We start from the raw sequence: 25,184 nt of genomic DNA on the forward strand, positions 1-25,184 counted from the left end.
ATGGTAATTGCTCCGGCATTTTTCTCTGATCATAACGATACAACAAGAGCATCTGACAGAAACAAATTATTACATTAGATTAAGTGTAAATGCAAATATGTACTAAGTACGTACTAAGGGCGAGTTTAAATGTCATCAAATAAGATTGATTTTAAAATAAATTTTGATTGATTGTTGTTGGTATTGATAACCGATCTGTGGGTTAGAAAAGGAAGTTTCATAGTCGCACAAATTTACCATGGGATTCTATATTGTGTCTAGTTCATATTATTGTTACACACCTCCCGAAGATTGCTTTCATCTTCTTCTCAGTATACTGAAATGCACATTCCTTTTGGAAGGCAACAATGTCGCTATATTAGATCACTTATCTCTGTTATTAGTGATCTCTGGTTCAATCACAGAATATATGAGTTTACACTGGACAACATCATATGCGTTGTTTTATTTCTCAGGATTCTTCCGTTTCCATCAACATTAACAATCTTCCAATCCACAAACCTAAACAATCTATTAAATTACCACCCTTCATAAGCTACCAATCTAACAACCTTAACAATTTACAAATCTACCAACCTTAGTAATCTACCCATCTACCAACATTCACAGTCTACCAATCTACCAACCTTAACAATCTACCAATTTACCAACCTTAATCTACCAATCTAACAACCGTAACAATCTACTAATCTACCAACCTTAACAATCTATATATCTACCAACCTTAAAATCTACCAACCTTAACAATCTACTAATCTATCAACCTTAACAACCTACTAGTCTATCAACCTTAACAATCTACCGATCTACCAATCTTAACAGTCTACTAACCTATCAACCTTAACCATCTACCAATTTAACAAATTTAACCATCGACTACTCTACCAACTTTAACCATCTACCAACCTTAACCATTACCACTTTACCAACCTTAACAATTTACCAATCTATCAACCTTAACAATCTATCAATCTACCAACTGTCTGTCTTCTTTAATCTTAAAGATCATAACTGTCAGACGTAAAGCAATAAATTTAATTGTACTTTCAAATGTCTTATTCTCACAAGTTTTCCGATTAGAACTCAATACACGCTGACCATTATTAATTACTCGAGTATTCCCCAATTTTCTGTTTTTAATGTTACAACGCGAATTTCGTGAAAGTAAATTAAGCGGAATGTGGTTCAGAAAGAAGGGATTTAAGAGAAAGAAATTTAGCAAATACGAAGGGATATACATACGAGTAAATTTTACCTCAATCACTTATGTGTGTAACCTATATACAGGGCATTTAAAAAGAACACCGACAACGCTTGGGAGATTATTCCTGACAATAAGATAAGGCAAAAAATATAGACCAACTTGGATGCACAAATACCTCCTTTCGGAGTTATAGGCTGTCGAAAACATGAAAAATGAATTATAAACGTCAATAGCTCCAAAATTATTAGACTCACCGTAGTCGAGTCACGACTTCACTTAGAAAGTAATATGTGTGATATCTAAAATTACATGTTTCAGAATCCTACGGTACTCACACAACAATTTTTATGGAGGGAGTTTGGCTACGGGTATATCATTTAAAGTACTTACCAACTACCTCTATACAAATTGTTGCAGAAGAACCGCAGGATTCTGAAATTTGGATATTTGGATAGGACATACTGGTCCCTAAGCGAAATCTTGACCCGACTACGGTAGGTCTCATAGTTTTGGAGCTATGGGACTTTAAAGTTCATTTTTTCATGTTTTTAGGCAGCCTAAAACCCCGAAAGAAAGCATTTGACCTATTCTTGTGTCTTATCTTGGTGTCAGGAAACACCTCTCAAACGTTGTCGGTGTTGCTTTGAAACAGCCTGTATACAACCTGATTTAACATCATTCAGTATAATTTCTAGGTGCAATTTCTTGCCTCAGTGTCATAATTATTTTGTGATTGCTTTAATTAGCAAAACTTATGAGTTTTAACATGGAATCATTTATGAGTGTTTTCAGTGAATTTTTAAATGTATCGTAATAATACCAAAATTAAACATAAATAGGTTAGATGTATTAAACGAATATATTTCAATAAAGAATCTATTTTTATGATTTGGTGCACGTTACGTTTCTGAAATATCTGTCATAAACTCGCACATAGACTATCATATAATCCTCATCGGATGATTTATCGCACTATCATAGGTATTGTCACTCTGATTAAAAACATCTTTAATTTTGTCTTCCTGTATCAGACGCTCCTTTTTGCTGCAGGACACTATTTTCACACAATAACACTGCAAGGTTATAGTACCACACCACATAAAAACGTACTACAAACAAAACAAAATAAAACACAAAGGTGTCACCTTCACATAAACATGTGACAAAACTTTCTACGGGTTACGCAGTTAACGGAAAGCTAATATTTTGCATCTTATTGCGGGTTATTGACGTTGTATTTCCACATCAATATGCGTTATATTACGAGTTACTACGTTATTCGGCATGGTAAACGTCTAAACATTCCAAACTACGATATATGGCAATTATCTCCCACGAGTGAAATAATAAAGAAAAGTTTGCTGGAAAGTTAGAGGAGTAATATAACAAGTGAGAAGAACTAGTGGAGTATATATGGAATTTATCATAGAGCAACGTGTACTGCTCATTGTTACGTCTTTTTTAAAATTTTTAAACAGATGATGGTTACTTATTTCCAGTGTGTGAATTAAATTATTAATATTTGCTAATTTGCGGTTAACATACGAGCTTTTAGCATGGAGGAACCGGGTTTGGTACGTGGTGGAAGCTTATGTAATTTTGATCTACAATTAAGCTGTAGGTTCACGTCTCATACAGCCTCGCTGGTGAAAGAGGCGTTAAAATTAAGTCAAATTAATATTTGGGGGCATAAAACGAGACCCAACAGGACACAAAGGTTTTAAGGTGCAATAATTTAAAATGAGACAGTGGCGCCCTCCCTCCCGAAAACATATGCACATATGATTATCTCACTACAGTGCCGAAAAAATCATATTAATTCAATAAACTTTGCAACAATATCTACATTGAGTATATATTGCTTGATATATCTGCATTTAACCTCTCCGAACACGTTCGTGAGGATTGAAAGTATCTTACATTATATGCACATATACAATTTTCTATCTTTGCAAATTCATACAGGACTTCATTATAAGTATCAAAATTCATCTCAGACAGCGAACAAAAAGGTATGAGTATACAATTGCAAGCGACAACCATTAAATACAAAAAGTAGTTGAGTTGTGCCATGGGGAAAAGAATCTGAAATAAATGAGCTAGTGGTAGCATATAAAATTTGAAAAAAGCGAAAAGTGAATAGTTTTCATTTTTGATTTCCGATTACAGATTGCTGATTAAAAATTTCATGTACTTGTAAGTTTAAAAACCAGTAGAATTTAACAACATATTCAAATATTTTATCACTTAACATGGTTGGAAGGGGAAGAAATGAGTGTCCACCAAAGGGTGGTTTAATTAGTTATTTTGAAGGGAATCAAAATGTGATTGAGGGGTAAAATTCCCCTTATTTCCCCTGGCAACTCACACCCTGATTAGTTCATTAACTAGTTGGAGTATTTCAGGCTAGTTACCTGAAAAGTATCCTACAGTTATAAAAGGTATAGAAAAGTGTATACTTTTAATTTTGCATCTGATCAATAATCTTGCTGCAAAAATAAATAAGTTGACTAAAAACCCAGTTAACAACGTAGTAACTTGTAGTGTCTACATATTTTTTAAACATGAATTAAGTGAGTAATCATAGACTATTGGTTAGTGTCTTACTTCACCAAATTAGCAAACTTGTTAGCATGTTACTTCACCAAATTAGCAAACGTGATAGCATGTTACTTCATCAAATTAGCAAACGTATTAGCGTGTTTGCTAGCATGGTCCAGCGCTCGAATCCGACGGTAGTTCATTCTGATGGAGTTTTTCGGTTTTTTCTCAATAGTTTCGACCTCTTTCACTGCAGTTCTTTTTGTATTCTTGTTATTATTAATGACTGTTAGTAAATTGACCTTACAGATTAACTAATAGTTCGAGAAGATACATACAAGTTGTTAGATAAATAAAACGTGTAACCCTGCTCTATAAAGGTTGTTAAATAAATAAATATATTTTATATCCATGACACAAGAGATTTGCTAAATTAGCAAATAAAAATAATAGTTATACACTAGGGAATTGCTATATAAACATTTTATTCCAATAATATAAATATAATACTTTCCAAACAGATCTTTTACTTCAACAAAAATAGCAAAACGAAATACATAGCATCAGCAAGAGCGCCGATCCTGGGGAAGCCGAGGGGTCCCGGGCTCCCCAAAGCTCATGTGGGTCACTGCATTGTATTTATAGGTATACAATATTTGGCATAATATGAATGCAATTTGTCTTAAAATCCTCATATATGTGCTTCTGCATCTGAATGCCCCCCCCCCTCAAATTTACTGAGAAATCTGCTCCCTTGAGTACCAGGGACAAAAATGAGAGGAAACGCGGGGGACACCGTTACCAAACTTTCAAAAAATATCTATGGCGTCCCTTCACTTCCTAAATAATCACAATGGGCAATGATAGGCAACGGGAATGGCGTGCCGTCATGCATTCCCCTACCTTTTCACATCCACTTTTACTCCTGCATAGTATACTTTGGCCCAAATCCCGGGGATATGAGGGGAACATGTCCCCTCCAATCTTCGAACTGAGGGGGACTGTCCCCCAATAATCCGATTTTAAATGTGTTTTTTTTTGGGGGGAAATGTGATGATTTGTAGGAAAGTGAGATGAAATTAATATGCCTCAAATCTGCCCGCCTCCCAATGTTGAAGACAACTCTGCTCGCCTCTGATCCTACAAAACATTGATTTTCAACTTCATAAATATTTTGAACATCGCTTGAAAAATATATGGAAATGGTCCCTCCCCCAATGTTGAAGACAGATTGCGCCACTGACCTCTAGTGGTGTGAATTACTTTTATGTGGACTATATAATGTAAACAAATAAAATACAGCTATAAAAGGAAAGAAACAAACCCGTCATGTCCTTCCGTGAGTGTTAAGAATTACTCTTGGGATCTAATGCTGTTTTCATGCAAGAACTTATCCTTTTTTTACTCAAGAGAAAGTAAATATTTTCAAGTTAACTGACACCATTGATACTGCAATACACGAAGAGAATAGTATTTCACGTTGAGCACACATTGCTTGTTTTGAAATAAGTGAATAAACACATTTTCAGCATTATTATATTGCAGCATGTACTTGAAAAGTAACATTAATTCAAATTATTTGTACTTACGTGAATAGGTAATGACAACTCCACTGTCTGATTTCCCCGCCACAATGATGACTCAGACGGGAGAGCGATATCACACGACAAAGCCTCCAAGCGTTCTTCAACATACGATGGGAAACGTGGCGGCAACGGCGTGTTCGTACTTGGTGTCGTTGTCACAACTGTCGTCGTAGGCGTTGTCACCGTTGGTGTAACTGTCGAAGTCGTCGTAGTCGTCGTTGTCTTTGAGAATGTTGTCATTGTCATTTTCGTCGATGTCATGTCAGAGGCAACCGCCGCAGCCACTTGGGAGGCCATTGTTGTCGCTGTCAAATCAGTAGACAGCACCGATAAAATCGTAGTTTTTGCCTTTTCTGGTTTGTCGTTATTGTTGTCTTGTGCTTGGGCAACCAGCACAACTGCCAAAATGATGAAACTGATCAACTTCAACTCCATCGTTAGATGGCAATTTACGTCAAAGGTTAATTCCAACAGAATTTCAATACTTGTTACCGCTAATCACTTGTCACACTTCGTTACTCAATACAATTTGAGATAGTTTGTTAACACGTTGCTTGCCAATTCGAAGTACACACTACTAACCCCGAAATCCTTTGATGAAATATACCGCAGCTCGTGACGTAGCCTCATTCTGAAATAAATAAGATAAGAGTTATTTAAGCAACAGTAAGCACATTATATAAAATGTAATGCATTTCCTTCAACTTATATATTTAATTCAGTCACTCTACAGAAGAGTTATGAGATTGAGATACGCACATTTTAAGCAATTATATAATAGTAATAGACATTCTTTTACTTCTTTTCACTTTTTCAGCTTCCATTGCAGAAAAGAGAAACCTTTTTAGACATAGTTCCTTATTATTTTAAGCCATGTCCATTTATCACGATTTTTTAATAATACAGAAAAATGTGTTATCACCTCTAGATCCTCCCCAAAGAAAACCCTAAAAACACGCTACACAGTCTTGTACCAAAAAACATGGGTACTCACTATCCTTTAAATTATATTCTTTCAAGTAAGCATTTGACAATGTAGTAATTTGGTTTGAAAACCCCCGCCACTTTCCAGGGACACATCCATGGGGGTTCACCGGATCCGGATTTCCCGAGAAAACTTCCTAGCTTAACAAAAGCTTGTACACTTTCTCAATAAAACTATATTTGTTTAACAGGGAAAGAATTGATATAGCATGAAAATTTGATTTTACACTTGACTGTACTCTTTTTCTTTTGGAAACAATCCAGTTTTATAATTTTTTTCCTGAAAATACAGGTGAAAGTATTTAACAATTATTTATCGTCTTTTTACTCTTAAGTCACCGTGTCATGGTGGTAGACTTTGAGCTAATATACAGTATAAGTATTTTAAATATTATTAGACCTATGTGTAGTCCTTTGTATAGCCATTGCATATTTTGTAATTATTCTTTCTCGTATGATGTTTCTGGATAATGTTCTGTTTATCCCACGTGCGCGCTCCTCCCTATTATTACATTCAATGAATATTTGCGCGATCTCTCAAGATTGCGCAAACTGTCCTCTCCGATTAGGGTGTAACGAACCCGCATAGCATGTATGGAATTTTCCAGACTGACAGTAAAGTACGCGCATCGCTAGTTTCGACAATAAACTAACTCAAATTAGAATCATTAATTTATTATCTGACACCACAACATTTCTAAAAATTTATACCAAACCTTTGGGGAAAAAATGTAAGCACTCATTCTTCACACGAAAAGGTAAAGCATATTTCTCAATAAACATATTTTATCGATACATGAATTTAACTGATGACTTTATTTACAAAGTTGTCAATTCTCCGTTCATCACAACTCGCTACCCTTTTTACTTTCCCCATCTGATTCCCTCACGAAATACCCTACCGCGTGATCTCTCGTGTCTTTATCTTATTACGTGATATGCAGGGATGCATTCCCTTTAAGTGTTCCATGAGTATGTTAAATAAACCAGAAAAGTAACATATGCAATGCTATCAGTTACTAGTGAGACCGAGTCCTTTGAGATATCAGAGTCACAAATCAAAATGCTGTGCCCCCACACCTTTTCCAACTTCCTTTGTCGACGAAACGACAGATTCAGAATTCATCAATTCTTTCGAAGAACGCTGATAAAGAGATGTCCACCGTCCAATGCATATATTATTATTCAAATTGTATATAAGGTTTCTGTGTACTGTAAAAGCCTAATTCTTTGTAAGTAATAAGACCTGCAAAACTAATTGCATTTTTAACTCTCCTAAAAAGGATCTACACTACGCTAACATGAAGAAGCGTATTCAAACATGTTTGTACACTCATGTCCAAAATGATTGTCGAATATCTATAACTATATTCTTGTAAGAATATAATTTGATAATGATTTTGCAGGGTACTTCTAATACTGATACTATGTGTATAATCGGGAAAGGTATATTTGTGGTAAATTTCATAGGAAAAGAATTATAAATACGAAAGTTAGAATGAGTAAAACAAAATGTTGCTAAATGGACAAAAACGTTTTATTTTAGTTTTATTGTTCTTATTTACTGCTCTTTTGACATGAAATTTGCCACATACATGCCTTTGCCGATTATGCACATACTAACATTATAAGAAATACCGAGAGAACTCGTTAGCAAATTATATTCCTACAACAACATTTTTATAGACATGCGACAATAATTTTGTACATGAGTGTACATCCAAACAGGTTCGTATTTATTCATTTATTTATTATTTTATGCAATCCATTTAAAAATGGTGTTTAAGAAGAGTCATAAGTCTTGCAATATTTAAACCATTCAAGTTGCAAGCGCGTTGACAGACACTGATCAATCATAAATACAAGGTCCAACTGGCCCATCAGGTAGTGTGGGAAGTGAACTATTTAACATGGAGGCCATCACTTTGTCAATATCTTTATCAGTGGCAGTGACCATCAGTGCTTAACAACGTCTGATATGTGAACTGTTACTGTATAAATTCGAACTTGGGCATAACGCTGCGACAGCAATCCAAGGCATTTGGATGCAGGAGGGGAAGGTGCTCTCAACCACATCATAGCAAGTCGTTGGTTCCAAAACTTTTGTGCAGGTTGTAAAAATGTAGATTACCCAAGGTCTGGCCGCACCTGAATAACAGATTTTAAGGTCATACGACACGCCATTGAGGACAATTCATCCCCTAGCACAAGACACTTATCAAACTAACACGGCATACCCCAGTCAACAGCAGTGCGTCACCTTCACGAACTCGTTAAAACCATCAGGAATTGACGCATTGTGTTACATGAGTTGACCTCAATTAAGGCCAAGAGAAGAGTGAATGAGCAGAGACAACTGGTACAAAATCTACTTGTTGGTTTCATGAAACGGATTGTCATATGCGACGAAAAGTTTTCCCGAAATCCGAATAGGCATGAACAGTGGTTGAGCAAGGTCCAACTTTCAGATCTTTGAAGGCAAAACATAATGCCATGCTCTGTGTATTGTGGAACTACGAGGAGCAATTCACTTTGAGTTATTTCCTAACAGTTGTACCATCAATGCCTATCTTTATTCCGAACAGTTGGAACGGATGTATGCTGCACTACGCCAAAAATATCCTTCATTGGTGAACTGAAACAGTGCTCAGCTTCAACAGGATAATGCAAAACCACATTCAACTCGTAAAACGCATCAATAATTTAATGAATTTAATTTCACTGAACTTATTTTACACCTGGCACATAACGATAGCCTTGCCTCCTTGAATTACTACCTGCTTTGGACTATGGTGCACTTTCTGAAATCACGATGCTTCATCAACTAGCAGGAGGTGGAAACAGCAATGGCTGACTTATTTGTCTCTAAGGATAAGACGTGATATAGACGTTGAATCCAGGAACTGGCAGAAAGCTGGCTGCAGACAGTCTAACATGAGGGACCACACTACAATGTTAACCTGTTTTGATTGCACTGTATTAAATACAGATATAATGCGTAACACAACATTGCAAGACTTATGACTCATCCTTCTGCTTCTAGTGCATAGAAATTACTGGACACTCTCCTATAAAACATGACATCAAACTAAATGTGGACATCGATCCGAAATGTACGAAATAAAATAAGAAAGCTATATTTCTAGAATGATTTTTTTTTTGGCCTTATGATAGAATGACACCAAAATTTTATCATTAATGTAAATCTATTATCGATACACTTCTGATGTCATTTTAACTCTCTTAAGACGGATTTTCAAATAGCATATTTTGCCCAGAAGACGGAGGATTTTTTCCAACAATTTTTCAAAAATTCGTGTAAAACAGTTGTTATTATAAAGGTACTTATGAAAACTAGACATTTTGCTAGTTTAAAATATATTTCTTTCGTTGATCATTCCAGAGATAAGTCCTTTCGGATAAAGAAGACAGATACTTAATAGAAGTGAATGATTGAAATTAATTTTTTGTACTCTCTCGCAGTTCTGGTATTAGTAGAGTGATTAGAGTGGATATCGAATACATTCTTGGGACGCTTATTTGATTACAGAAAACCGATTCTCTTATAGTTTTCACTCTCCAGCGATCAACTTGAAAAGTGGAAGTGATAAGTTTCAGTCACTTTTGGTATGAATAGATGGTCAAGAGGGAAGGAAGTACCGTTTTCTAGAACGATAAATTGCTTCCAAGGGAACAAAAATAGCTTCTTTGCCATCTCTTATTGACTTTGTTCTATGTAGAGCAATATTGAAGCCGGGCATTGTAGCTGAGTTCTATCACTTACGATTTTAAAGAGTTAAAGATGGAAGTGAAGTGTACGAGATGTGTTCGAAAGTAAACGGAACTTTTGAAATAGCGCGCCAATTGGCAGAAGGAGCGCGTGGGCTATTTGAGAGAACCTAGTGGAGGTTCAGACAACGAATTGTCATTTGTCTCATTGCGCTATGACCATTACTCGCCGAGCTATAGCCGCAGAAGTGAATACGCACACAAGCTGTTGGTCGGATCAATAAGATAGTGGCAATGAAGGAAAACATGAAGAAAGAACATGTGCGAAATTTTGCCACAAACTTGGAGAAACTGTACAGGGACATTTCAATTGGTTTTCAATGCATGCAGGGATATCGTCATCAAAATATAGCACGCATCAGTCAAAGATCAAGATGTTGTTGGTTGTGTTTTTTTTTTTATTGGAAAGTCATTATCCATCAAGAATTTGTATCACGTGGTCAGAAGGTTAAAAAAATGAGCACGGTTGAAGGGTGTTGTGTGCAGGAAGAGGTCTGAATTTTGGGAAAACCAAACTTGGATGGTACACAGTGGTAATGTGCCTACCCACGCTATGCTCCTCAGCCGCAATTATCTAGCAAAACATCAGACTTCCATCGTCCCCATCCATCCTATTCTCCTGGTCTAGCTTCAGCAGATTTTTTTCTGTTTCTCAAACTTAAAATCACTTTGAAAACACGTCATTTCCAAATAATAGAAGAGTTTGAGGACAATGCGTCAAGAAACCTGCGAACCATCCCAGAAAGTGCATTCCAGAAGGCTTTCCAAAAAATGGAAGAAACTTCGGGAACGATATGTTGCCAGTAAAGGCAGGGGCGTAAATAAGGGTCTCGCAGACCCCACATTGCGGGGGGCCTCAAGCCATCAGAGAGCCCCAAATAGTGAAGTGGGACGTAGAGTAGGGGCCCCACTCCACGCTGTCTGCGGGGAGGCCCCAAAACCTTTAGTTATGCCACTGAGTAGAGGGAATTACTTTGAGGGGAGACAGAGCTTAGAATGTTATGAAATGAGTAATACAGAGTTTAGCAAGAGTTCAGTCTTTTTTTTTTTTTTTTTTTTTTTTTTTGAAACTCCTCGTATTCTTATAGTGCTTAATAGATTGTAGGAAATCACTTTTCCTTATCTAATAACGTTTCTGCTCTACAGTGATCAACGTTAAAACCAAAAGTAGTTTACCTCAATCGCTTCCAGATTCAATATCATTTTCATCAACTACATTGATTTTTAAATTCTGACACTCTACATTCTAGCTAAAATTAATGGTGATCTATCAAGTACTTTTGTTTTCTTAAATTTTTTTTTGTATCCCGGACGAATGAACACATCTTTTTGTCTGTCGGTCGGACACAGGTACGGACAAAAGGTAAATATATATAAAGAAATTCTAGTAAATCAATCTTCTTAAAAATCAATTAGCAGTCTATTTCCAAAGTTGCATCCCCTATCATTAATCTCACACATGGAATTGGAAATGAAATTTTTCAGTTTAACGTCCCACGATTATGCCCTCTAGACTAAGAGAGATGATGATTAAGACAAGTGAATGATGATAGAAGAAAGATGGAATGAGAATGTAGGAGGAAACGGGACTACTCCGGAAAAATCAGGGACATGATAGTGTTCACTACGAATTAAACCAGGGACCCCACAAACCAGAGGCTAAATACTCTACCACTGAGCCACCATTCCCCTCTTTATGTGATTTGAGTTTGAGATTTTGTGTCTTATAATCCTGATACAAGATCTAGGATATGAAGGACAGGACAGTGTATTAATGTGGGCCCTGAGCAACGAATTGCAAGTTGGATTCGCTAAAAGTTTGTGGGTGCACAGACCATCATGCAAGATAAATTCTTATCATAGCATGGGCCGTCCCCACCACGCCATGTCGCTTCCAGAAAGAACCGCCCCACCGGTCCTCACATTTTCACAAGTGGAAGTTTAATGTGCTGTGGGTCATACCACTTTTCTGATGAATAAAACAGCTGTTTTCTTTACCACTAGAACTTTAAAAAAAACATCCGTTTCCTTTATCATTAGAACTTTAAAAATAGCCGTTTCCTTTATCACTATAACTTTCAAACAAAACAGTCGTTTCCTTTATCACTATAACTTTATAAAGCAGCTGTTTCCTTTATCATTAGAACTTACAAACAAAACGACCGTTTTCTTTATCATTAGAACTTTCAAAGCAGCCGTTTGCTTTCTCACTACAACTTTCAGTCATCCGTTGAAGTCACACTCTTTCAGAATGAAGCTTTGACTTACTTCACATCTTTTGTTAACAGGCTGACTTATCGAAATCTGTTCTTGTGTTTAAGTGACTTTTTTTTGACAAAGTACCTTACACACAGTGACATTAATCTCTTTAAAAGTGATTGATATATCATGTTTCTGTTTCTAAATTCTATCTGCAATATGAAAAGAAACTAATTCACAACCTCGCCCTACAGAAACTAACAAAATTATATGAGCATAAGCATATTTCCGGCAATCTCGTAGCTCAGAAATACCCAGCTACGTACATGTCTGCTTGGGAACATGTATTGTGGGCCGACCTCTTGTAAAATATTTAATTTTCAAATCTATTATTCATATCCACGTGGACAGCTGTATAGCGTAAACATGATGAGGTGAAGAGAGAAACTCGTGAAAATACGTATCTCTGTTATAAGCTGAGTGTAATTTTTTTAAAAAACAACAATAAACTCAGCACACTTCTATTCGCAGCTTTCCTAAGAGCCGGACCGGTAGTAATAGTACCTCATAATCCCTTCCCCTCTGATGTGAATTTTGTCCAGTACGTCATATATTTGTCTTCCCTTTGCATGTGCTCTTTATAAGATGAACATTTCTGTGATTGAAATCACATGTTCTTTTATTAGGATCACACAATTAGGATTTATAACAGTACAGTGTTAGTACGCACGAACGTTATTCTCCAGGATAACTCTCAAACGACAGCGAATTTTGGAATTATGTTTTTATTTTATATATATATATATATATTTGATTGATAACTCAAGCAAACACGTTAGCCAAGTTAGTGAATGGAGTCAATTCTTTAATACGGAATTGCGTATATCCATTATTCCACATAGTAACTATTGAACGAAAACGAATTTCGGAATTCAGCTTATTGTTATTATCATAGCGCAAGCAAATATTTCAGCTAAGTCAGGGTATGGAGTGGATTTGGGTCGAGAGTCAATAGGACGTGACCCACTCTGACCCACCGACCCACTACACACAGACTCAAGCTTCTCAGTGCATTGTAGACAGCATCTTCTGAACACTCATGAATTTGTCTACGATTCACTTTCACGGTCTCCATTTTTCTTCCTTTTTCATTTATTTCTATTTACCTACCTCAGATGAGTATATCTGGGTCTACTATTTGGCTTTCGAAACACAACCGAATTTTACATTGTTTCTTTTTTTCCTTTACGTCGGCCTACTTTATTTTCATTTAAGACTTTCAAAGTTCATCCTATTTCACACTGAAAGCCATCTACAATCCAAGGAAATAATTATATATGATAATTAAATTGAAATTCATCGTAATTTGGTCCATGACAAATATTTTACCACTTTATATCGTAAAGTTCAGATCCATGGGTATTGTAACAAAGCAGTGCTTGAGCAATTGACCGTAGAAGTTCAAACTTTGATTAGTGATAATTTCACAGCCTTGTTTTATTACAAATGTGCACTCTTTAGTCAGTGGAGAGAAGGAGGTTGGTCATGGGCCAAAGTTGATGACGATGGGTTTTGGCTGGTGGTGGGTCAGAGTGGGCCACGGTGAGTCGTGGGTATAGTGTGTTATGGATTACGGTGGGTGTTGAGGTCAGTGGATCTTCATTGACCTACGCCATCTCTGGTTGGAACGCCTAATCAATTGAAGTAAACCACTTCTCGCTATCTATTACCGTTATACTTGTAGCGATCAACGTGAAAACCGGAAATAATTTATTTCTATCACTTCCGGTTAGAATATCACTTCCACCCAACGGACTAGTCTCCTCACTTGTGACCCTCAACATCGTGGACAAAATGATAATGATCATCCATCCAGTATTTATTAGCTTGTTTTTGCCTACCGAACGGACGGACAAAGTAGGTATATAATTTTTTTTTTTGGGTAAACCAAACTTTTTAGCAAACAGTTTTTGTTATCGTTTTCCGTTTCTGTACTGATAGCTTGTCGACAAATAAAAGGGCGGACAGAATTTTGAATAATATGCTTTCCACATTTACGTTCAGTATAATGTAAAAATTTAACTGAATCGTGTTTTGTTAAGTCCACATATAACAGGGACATACACACAGGGGATTCACCGGGTTCGGAACATGCAAAGCTTTGTAATTCAACCTATCTTTGTACACTTTTTCAATAAAACTATACTTGTTTAACGAGGAAATGATTGATGTAACATGAAAATTTGATCTTACATTTAATATGTACTTCTTCTCTTTATACAAACATACTAGTTCTATCATTTTGTCCTGGAAATATAGATGGAAGTATTTTACCATTACTTATCGTCTTTTTGGGTCCAGAATAATACCTGTTCAATACCACATAGACATCGAAAAATATTGGATCTCGTTAAAGCTTCGACCCGTCCCAACAAAAATGTCTGTGTGTGCGCCTGCCCCAGAATAAAACTTTTCAAAAATCACAAAACATCCAAGGGAATCCAAAAATACATATCTGTAGTGTAATTTTCAAATACACTTAGAATAAACATGTATAAATATGCTATGCTTGTTACAAAATCAATTACTTATGTCATTTCAAGATATCTTTATTTACTTTTTTAATTTGTTGTAGTGATGTCCATTTAGCAAAAAACAGTAACCTGAGGATTAAAAATACTTTTTAGGTTAATAGTCATTATTTTACTAAGTCAGAATATTGTTTTGTAGCATAAAATATAGATAAGAATGTAAATGAATTTCTTTATGAAGCTGTAGCTTTCCAAATGTGTATTTATCTTCGAAAATAAATAAATAAAATGCACATCTAATCATATCCATGTTCTAGGCGTAGATCACCTACAGACCTCTCCAAAATATCAAAGTTGAATTATATTTTCGTTCTTCAGGAATAGTACTGTCCTGATGCCATTCCTCTTTCATTACTTCAAGGGGATTATAGTGGTTGCGACAACTTATGAAGCGTAGGCTCTACACAAATCATAGGACTGCCTTCCCTCACATGTGATGCATCGGAAGAATTCGGGATAACTCGTGAAGTTGCAGAAGTATACCAACAATGTTGCCAAATCTAGAGGACATTGCAAATGAGCGGAAAAAAACAGCACTTAAAGAACTATAATAGCATAAATATAAAATAACTACGGCAACAATATTACAAAAAGAAACTTAGTGGCAATACCAAAACACTGCACCCTCAGGAGATTCCCCACATAACACGAGAGACGACACTGACAAAATTTAATGAGTAGGTGTTGACGAGCGGAATACACCCTCGCAATCTATTAGGTACTGAAATTGGTAAATCTAGATCAACCCTCGCGATTACTATAATTCTTCAAAATATCGTAATTGAACAGTCGTTAAGTGCTCATTAATTTTCACTCTGGTTTAAAACAAAGTATGTATATTCAAACCGTTGATTGTATTCTAGGTAGCAATGTAATCTTTTAACTCAACTTGTATACAAACTAATACAATTTACTAATGTCGTAGTAAACTTCATCAGTGTTTACCTTTCGTCTTATATCTTCCGACACTATGCATTTTATAGTAACCTTTCCACCTATTTTTCTAATCCGAAATTTCACTACACTTAATATCTTTAACCAAAAATCTGTCTGACTTCATACTTTTTATTATTCTTTTTCTGTAAACTCGTACGCATTGTATACTCTATAACGTTGCCGAAACCTAGTATTTTTATTAGACTAAAGATCCGATCACAAAATAGAAAGTTGTAAACTCTGAAAGAGAAAAATTGTTAAACTTTCGAGAAATTTCCAAAATCAGTTAATACAGTAGAAAGATACTTAGAGGCTGATTTTTTGTGTGTCATCTTTAGCAATTGTCACAAAAATCCCTAAGAATTGTCTGAAATTTCAGGGAATATCTTTTAGGTAATCATAAAAAAGTGCACAATTCGTTCGGACTCTTCTACTGTCCCCTTCATGGTATACGTATAATGCTCGAATCCTTTTTTCCTACGTTACACACACAAAAAACGTTCAGTGTAAACTGAAGTGGATAGACTACCATCTGTACAGGCACTTTGGTTCAGGAATGTTTTATGCTGTCACTACTATTGCAAACCGAAGTTTGTTAAGAGGATATTGGTCCGGACTAATGTTTCTTGAACAAAAATCATAATACCTTGATTGCTAGAACAGGCATAAAAATGATTACTTGTGTTAATACATCCATCCTTTTAGCACTTTTCAGTAGCCCTATTAATGTTGTTTTTAAATGCTAAAGAAAGCAAATGTGTCATAAAATTTGACTAATGTGGTTTTAACAAAACTCAAGTAAAATGTAACACATTTTATGATAATGTTCTCTCATTTCACAAAAATATACATTACCTATTTCCTTTTACAGTTCAAAAAAGTTCTTCTTGAATAGTTCATATAGTTGTCACCTCTATTTTACACTTCGGTCAATCTCCAACACATTCTTCTGCACGGTAAAGTAATAAAGACCGATTATTTGGGGGAAGAATCCCTAGTAATCTTCATTCTCGCTTATAACGCCTGATAATTAAGTTTCGTTTAGCATTGTGAAATGAGGTAGACTTTCAAACTATGGAGATTTAGTATTGAAACGGAAAGCAATAGATCTATTATCTCCGGTTGCAAGAGAAGGTTTACCACTGCATCTTTACAAAAATATAATAATAAAAATAACCCTGAGGCTTATTCTTTTAAGCTGGAATGATGGTGTAATATCCCGCACATAATTCTATTTAAAAAGAATCAACACGTGCGTTCATACTACAGACTATGACATAGGAAATCGTTAGGAACACTAGCGCCAGCACAAGTTATGTAATGAAGCAGAAACACCAGTGCTACCACTGGAGCAGTTATTAAATCAGAAGGACCACCACATCAGCCACTGCGGTCCCCGGAAACGTTTTTTGTTGGGATATTGAATCAATTTCAAAAATCATTGTTTGCTATGTCGTACCGTTTTAGCATTGATATGTGTCGGCAGTCACAGGATTGAATTCAGTTGATCTTGACTTTAGCGTCTCTTTCAGCAGCGAGGGTATATGAGACAATTAGTGTGGAATTTGAACCACTTGAGCTTCCGTTGAGAATCGAACCCAAGCAGACACAGAGACGGACAACAGCGCAGTTGTATGGACTTCACAAACTAAGTCGTAGATTGAACCATCATAGTTGCATCAGCTAAAAACAACTAGCCCTAACTCCAAATAAAGAAAACAATAGCCGCAAACAGGGCAAATTTTCAGTATGTGTGATTGTTAAGGCGACAGTCTTAATTAATTATAAATGCAATGAAAATGTTAACTCTTTGGATAAGAAAAAATATTGTAGAATAACATTTTGTTAGTTCTCCGGATTGGATTGTCGAATCTGAATAAGAAAATTGCTTTACACATTCACTTTTTGTTTAAAAAAGAATGACCAATGAATAATGTATTAGACACATCATTGCTTGTTAGAGAAATTTGTATCTATATTATAAGCACACATATTTCAACTATAATCTAGTCCATCGACTAAACTTCAGCAGCATCATTATACGTAACAAGGATAATGCAGATCCCGAATTCAGTGCAGAGCATAGGCCTTTGAATCTAGTGTCGAATAGTAAAATAAATTGTAGAACGCCTAGTTCACCTGCAACCCAATTATCAAAAGAGCAATGGTGGTTGCATATAGATCAAGGGTATTTCATTGCTTTTTTAGGAAAGAGATTACGATACACGAATAGGACAAGCCTGGGATTTAAACTCACTTATTACTTAAAAGGAGGTGCAATTTTATTTAAATATTAGGTTTCTGAAAGAGTTTTGTTTCCTAAAAGCAAATTTGCGGCGGTAATATTTCTACACGTATTTGAATGAGAAACTTAAATATTTCGCTGAAAAAAAGAAGAAAAAATGAATTGAAAATTCTAACTTAATGTTCCATGATTATGCATGGAAAATGAAATATTTGAGTTTTACATCCTTCAGTTATACCAAATGGGCTAAAGGAGACGGTGATAATAACAAATGAATGAAATAATGGAATGAAGAAAGCGGAAGGAACAGGAGAACCCCGAGAAAGTCCACGCACACGGTGTTTGTCTACCACAATGTCCACTTGAAGCGAGCTGGGATCAATTCAGAGACCCCACGCACCAGACGTAAACGCTCCACTACTGATCCACCGCGGTCCCGATTGTGCATCGAGGCTAAAGGAGATGATGAAGGTGATAATGAATGAAATAGTGCGACGAGGAAAGTGGAAAGAAACGAGAGAACCGCGAGAAAACCAACGCATATGGTGTGTGTCCACCATAAAATACACCTGGGATAAGCTGGGAATGGACCAGGGAGGTGAGCACTCAATCACTGAGCCACACTTCCCTACAAAAAGAGAAAGAAACAGCTTACGAATTCGTCTATACCATTTATCGTTCTTGAAGGAATGTAGTCCAAGTAATCAAAATATTTAATTAGGTATAATATTGTACTTTCGAACGTGAAATAAAAGCATGGATAAGAATGGCAAAAGAAAAAGAAGAACAACAAGGAAAGTATTTTCAGAAAGAGTTAATAATCAAAGTTATAAAATGGTTCATGTTTTGTTTGTTTGTTTATGAAACAGACACGTGAACATTACGCAAAAGTGACAAAACAAGATTCCAGGTTTCGAGATGTGGGTGTGACGTACGGTGGAAAAATTAGTTGAATGACATGGAAAACGAATGAGGAGATGTTAAGAAAGAGAATAAAGAGGAGAAAAAATTGATTTGGGCATTGGCTGCGAAAAAAATCTATAAATTTTATGATGGACGTGATAGAAGTTGTAGTAGGTGGAAAATAATGAATGAGAAAAAATGGTCACAACTAATGCATAATAATATTCTTGAAATATAAAACATATGATTGGGTATGTACATGATTTATAAGGTAAATATGATTAAACTTATTTTCGTTATATTACATTATGCTCATACGAAATCTAGAAAATGGTATATAAATGAAAAATATATATTGGTTGATGGGTTAAACTTTAACGTCTCTTTGTAGTACTTAGGTTATATGAGACGGAGGCTGAGGTTTAGAGTAAAAGTCGAATAATTCTCGGGTTTGTATTCGACGCAAATAATCTCACATTGAATCAAATCCGTAACCACATGCTTTAGAAACTCGGTTCCAAAGTAGCAGCTACAAAAGTTTTATCATGAAGAAATAGTGTTATTTTTGGTAGTAGTCTCAAAGAGTACCTTGTTTAGGAGGAGTAAAGATTACGGTTAGAATGAGATACTAGATTTCTTGGCTTTCGACATCAACGGCCACGGTCATGGTAGCCCGTCATGTATGAGGGATGACATTTCTCGGAGATCGTATTATCCGAGGAAAGGGAAGGAAGGATGCGGTATGAGACCTGTGTTAGGTACTATCTCGGCATTTTCCTTGTGTTAATGAGCAAAACCTTACTCAAAATGGCTGGTCTGAAAAAGCTTTTACACACTTTCAACGGAGTATACCCCCCGGGAACAGAACTCAGGACCAGAAAAATTAACGAATATTCAGAGTTATTAACACTAACTCCATGATGATTGAAAATCATACTGATGCTCCAAGTTTTCTGTTTGAGTTGAGTTGATTTGGAGCTTAACATCCCTTTCAGCAGCCAGGCTATATGAGACGAGACCTACTGATTAACGTGGAATCCGAACCATATGAGCTCACGCCGGGAATCGAACCCGGGACTCCCAGGCCAAAGGCGCGTACTCTAACTGCTTAGCCACGAAGGAGCTCGTCCGAATTTTGTGGTGAAAAAAATGAACCTAGAAAGTATATGTTACTAGATCCGTCAGTGTATATAAAAGATGTTGGTAACAAAGTTAAGATATACATATGTTTAATTTTTCGAGACTTTTGTATTCTTCAAAATTTCGAGAATCGAACTAACGAGAAAGGAATATAGTAAGTGGCTTCAATGTTATTGAATATAGTTGATCGGAGTTTGATCCTACAAAAAGAAACATGGTATTGTGAAATGAGGAGTATCTTATCTCCATTAGCTGCAACAACTTATCTCCAACACTCGACAAGACTATGGATTCTACCATCGTAGAAGTCAGGGAAAGATGAAACAAAGAATTCCTCCAGTGAGTTGGTTACATCACCAAGATTTTGGAAACTAACTCCCTTAGAAGATTGTTGTCTCACGTATAAACAAACTGTATCTGACGATACGTTTTCCAGATAATACATTTGACGCATCAATGTTTCCCAACTAAGCCGTATAATGGTATTATAGATGATCAAGCAACATGTGACATTGCATTGTTCTGGAGCAGTAAAACAACACATCTTCGAATCACAAAAATTGGCTCATTTTTTTCTTTACATATTTACCTTGTTCGTGTGTCCGTCGGTGCGCTCGATAATTACTTGATGGAGTACAATTAATTCTGGACAGGATGTAGCTGTTGAAAAGTTAGAAAACAACTTCGGTCATCTAAATTATATTCAAACAAGAAGTGGCAGGAAACAACCACTTCCGGCTTTAACGTTCACCGTTATAGAGTAAACAGGGTAATAGATAACGAGAAATATTTTTCAAATCGATTTAGTATTCTAAAAATAAGTACTATTTCGTCTCTTAGACCTCTCTTTAAACCGAAAGTTAGAGAAATGAACCACTTTCGGTTTCAACTTGGATCGCCATGAAGAAAACAGAATGATAAATAGCTACAATTGTTTTCTTGTAACCCAGTAAGTGTCCCATGAATATATCCCATCTACACTCTATCTCTCTACTAAAACCGCGTGGTGCATCGTAATCGGAACAGTTCTCTAAACACATAAGCATCCCGTTGATGCAACAATGGTTTTGATTATTAGGAGGTAGATTCACATGATACCATCTAATGGTGGTGGTGCTTGAACTAAAATATTCATTTCTCATCGCACGCTCAAAAGAACACAGGTATTTGTTCATATTATTTCTGAGCCACGTGAGAACCCATCATGACACTTTATCCGGAATCTTGTAGGGGAGAGTTTTAGCTATCATTTGCACTACATTGCAAATATTGAAATAGACATCAATTTATCATGAAATATGAACAATTCAAGGTGACATTGTGTTGACTGTCATGGGTGAGTTGTCCCATAGTCTTCGAGTTCATACCCACAAGAGCGGAAGATTTTAATTAGTACATATGGAGGAATTTGTTATAGGAAGGGTTCAAATTCAATACGATTATAAATTATATTAAAATTTGTAAATCATCTTTAAAATTAGACTAAATTTAGAGACAAGCAGTGATTTCGGGGTGTGTGTAATACAACGATCCGTCATCTCTCTACGTCCCTAGTCTTTAATATACACTAACTTATTTTCAAAATGCATTGCATTGAATACTTTAACAACAAATAACAGTTTTAATGTACACCATGTGAAGGAAGTTTGTTTGTATGGCGTGAAATGTTCTCAATTAATATTGAAACCAGCAGTGGTAGTCAATTTTCCAAACACGTCCTCCAAAATTCGTTCTGATCCATCAAGTAGTTCTTGAGATTCCTTTTGTCTTCCGCACGGCCATACGGACACACGGACAGACAGGGTAACTATATAGATGTGTCTTGGTTGGTAAACCAGACAGACAGAATAAATGTATAAAGGAGTTTCAATTGGTAAGCCAGACAGGTTAAATATGTGCCTGAAGTTTAGGAAACATAAAAATGGATCAAAAAGATTGCGATATTGGCCAATAATTAGTTTTTGGATCAGAGGCCAAAAATTTTTGAACGGCCCCTAAATGGAGTTTTCGTATTTTCTACGGAATAAGCACATCATACTGAGTTAAGTAATAGTTTGTATTTGGCTACACTATATGTAATTCTCCAGATATAAGGACTACAAGAATTCTTTTATTGAAATACATTGCATCTTTTTAAAAAATAAAGAAGTCTTGATTGGTAAACCAGACAGACAGGGTAAATGTATAAAGGATTTTTGGTTGGTAAGCCAGATAGACAGGGTAAATGTATAAAGGAGTTTTGGTTGGTAAATCAGACAGACAGGGTAAATGTATAAAGGAGTTTTGGTTGGTAAGCCAGATAGACAGGGTAAATGTATAAAGAAGTTTTGGTTGGTAAATCAGACAGACAGGGTAAATGTATAAAGGAGTTTTGGTTGGTAAACCAGACAGACAGGGTAAATGTATAAAGAAGTTTTGGTTGGCAAACCAGAGAGACAAAGTTAATATTTAAAGAAATTTTGGTTAATCAAGCTCCTTAAACACACACATATTTAGGCTTTCATTTAATAGATAATGGAGTTGTTACAAGTTCCCGGAATTCCATACCTGTCTCCGAAAAACAATGCATATCTCATGCATGTTCAATCGCAGTACTGGACAAAAGTGTCAAATATTCTTTATGTTACTGCAGAAAGCATTATTTTCGATGGAAGCATTGATTTTATTATTTCTTTTATCATGTTGGACGCAGCTCGAGGTTTCGTAACAGTCAGCAAATTCTTTGTTTCCTGTTCAACAGAGAAGAGAACGCCAATATGTTAATTGAAGCGTAGTCAAAAAATGATGAGCGCATCATGACGCTTATTCATTGGGCCAAACACGTACAGAGGACGTGATTGGTCTGCTGTGGTTGCTATTAATGTTTAGTATTCAAGTTGAATAGTTGTGAAATTTGTCAGACAAGTTTATGATGTCATACGCAGTGTTTCACCCTTTGTCTGAAATATATTTTTTTTAAATCTGTATCATTGTTCTAAGATACTAGTATAAGCTTTTGTTTTGCAATTGCAGTTGTCTTTTTATTATTATTTTCCTCTTACCGTGTCGAAGTAACTTAGTACCTTGTTCATTAGAATTTAACTAACACAGATATGTATTGTAGGACAATCTGGAGGAATACTTTTTAAAAATGGAATGATACGACAATTGAAGAAAAAAAGTTTTTATACAGGGTGTCCGGAATGGGCTGAAGGTTTTTAGAAAGGTGTGATTTTAATGCGGCGAGAAAAGCGGAAAACAGGATTGTAGAGAAAACTCAGAGTTTTGGAAGCAGCAAGTTTTCATATTTGTAGGATTACGATGCTGGCGCAAATATTGCCGAAACGAAAATGGCGTCGGCACCCGAGAAGGCGCAATGGGTGTGGTGGTTCCCAATGATGAGAAGTGATGTTCAAATAGTTCTCTACAAGTGTACAGTGTGCGCGCGCAAACTTAATCGCTTGTATACTACATCGTGCACAGAGCTCCTTCGTGGCTAAGCGGTTAGCGTACGCGCCTTTGGCGTGGGAGACCCGGGTTCGATTCCCGGCGGGAGCTCATGTGGTTCGGATTCCACGTTAATCAGTAGGTCCACGTGTCATATAGCCTCGCTGCTGAAAGGGACGCTAAACTAAAATGAACTCAACTCAACATCGTTCACAGTTGACCTTGGAATTCCCATGCAGCCTGCTCGCTGAGTGATAATTCATCAGGCTACGTGTCAAACACTCTCTTTCTGCCTTCGTCTGTTCGTCTGACACATCCGATTTACGCCCACTGTGAGGTTTTACTACATTTCCAGTCGATAGAATTTTTTCCCACACGGAAAATTCTTGTGGTAAACACAGCAAAGGTTTCGTTGTACTTAAACAACGCTTCTTGTCTCTGCAAACCACCACACGCATTGTGCCTTTTCGGGTGCCACGCCATTTTCGTTTCGGCGATACTAACGTCGTTATCGGTAGTCCTACAAGTATGAAACTTCGTTAAACAAAGCTTTTTTGATTTTTCCTTTAAAATGCACGTTTTCTTTTTTGCCTGTCTCTTGTCATACTGGAGCCACACACATTTCAAAACCGTCAGCTCCATCCGAAGTCCCTGAAAACATTATTGTGCACTGCGCCCACGTGCTACTACAATCTTTGTCCATGTATGTTGTTCGACCTTCCGAAACATATTGTTATGGTACTTTCACTTTCCTCCCCTACGACACTGCTTCTCTTGACTGAATAACTCACAGTTATTACTCTACATAGTTTATCACCTCACATTTTCTTATGAGCTACGGATCTCTTATAGTACTGAGACACAGACGTGAAATCAGTGTTGCCACTAACTTTTACCAAACCTATGTGTTATTATTGGCAAAATGTCATATATTTTTTATTGCCATAAAATTAGTTTCTTTCAATTTTCTCGAATTTATCCACACACTGCAATTTACCCTCAAACATGCAATTTTGTTCAACTCAATATGTCGTATCGATTAATACAAGTCTCATCTTTGGTCAATATATAGTTAAAGTGAAATTCAAGCTTGAGAGGCCATGTCTCATAAATTTGGGCCATGTCTCATTAACCATACAATGCACCGTAACAGTGGCGTAACTAAAGGCTTGGGGACCCTCTCGCAAACAGCGTGGTATGGGACTCTCCTGATTTCTTGGGGTCCTCCTGAAATGGGGCGTCTGCGTGGGCGCTTATTTACGCCCCTGCACCGTAATCTTGATAGTATCGTAATGATGAGCTTAAAGGTATACACCAATACAGTTTCACTGTAAAAAAAAAATCACGTGATTCTCGCATACCATCAATTTTTAGGTTTGCAAATAAAAACATTTATCTCGAGATGTTTTCAAAAATTACGCATGAGGAGTTATGCTTACATATATCATTTTCCTTAACTTAATAAGTTTTATCGATTGATATATATGTGGACTTCTTTCCTCATATGATAAAAAAAATTGTAAAAAAATGATAAATACAATGCGTCTCTAAACAAGTCCTATTTTATAAACTTTACTATTAGAAAACTATTGTATTCTAACAATAACAGTTTGTTATTATTTACACATGATCAGTGGAGT

The 25,184-nt window shown here is 36.2% G+C and overlaps 1 protein-coding gene across 3 annotated transcripts in view; it reads right to left on the reverse strand.

Moving 5' to 3' along the window:
- The window catches only part of wry (delta and Notch-like EGF repeat containing weary), a 980,891-nt gene that overhangs the window by 830,652 nt on the left and 125,055 nt on the right, over nt 1–25,184 (reverse strand). For 2 of the 3 annotated variants that reach the window (XM_081755853.1, XM_081755852.1), the window contains exon 2: nt 5,335–5,962. In XM_081755853.1, the coding sequence (XP_081611979.1) occupies nt 5,335–5,766 (432 nt within the window). In that variant the 5' untranslated portion in view covers nt 5,767–5,962. The remainder of the gene's footprint in view (nt 1–5,334; nt 5,963–25,184) is intronic. The other variant, XM_081755854.1, reaches the window with a different exon arrangement.

Source organism: Thermobia domestica, chromosome 4 (assembly GCF_964235325.1).
Source record: "Thermobia domestica chromosome 4, izTheDome1.hap1.1, whole genome shotgun sequence".
In the NCBI taxonomy this organism is placed as follows: Eukaryota; Metazoa; Arthropoda; class Insecta; order Zygentoma; family Lepismatidae; genus Thermobia; species Thermobia domestica.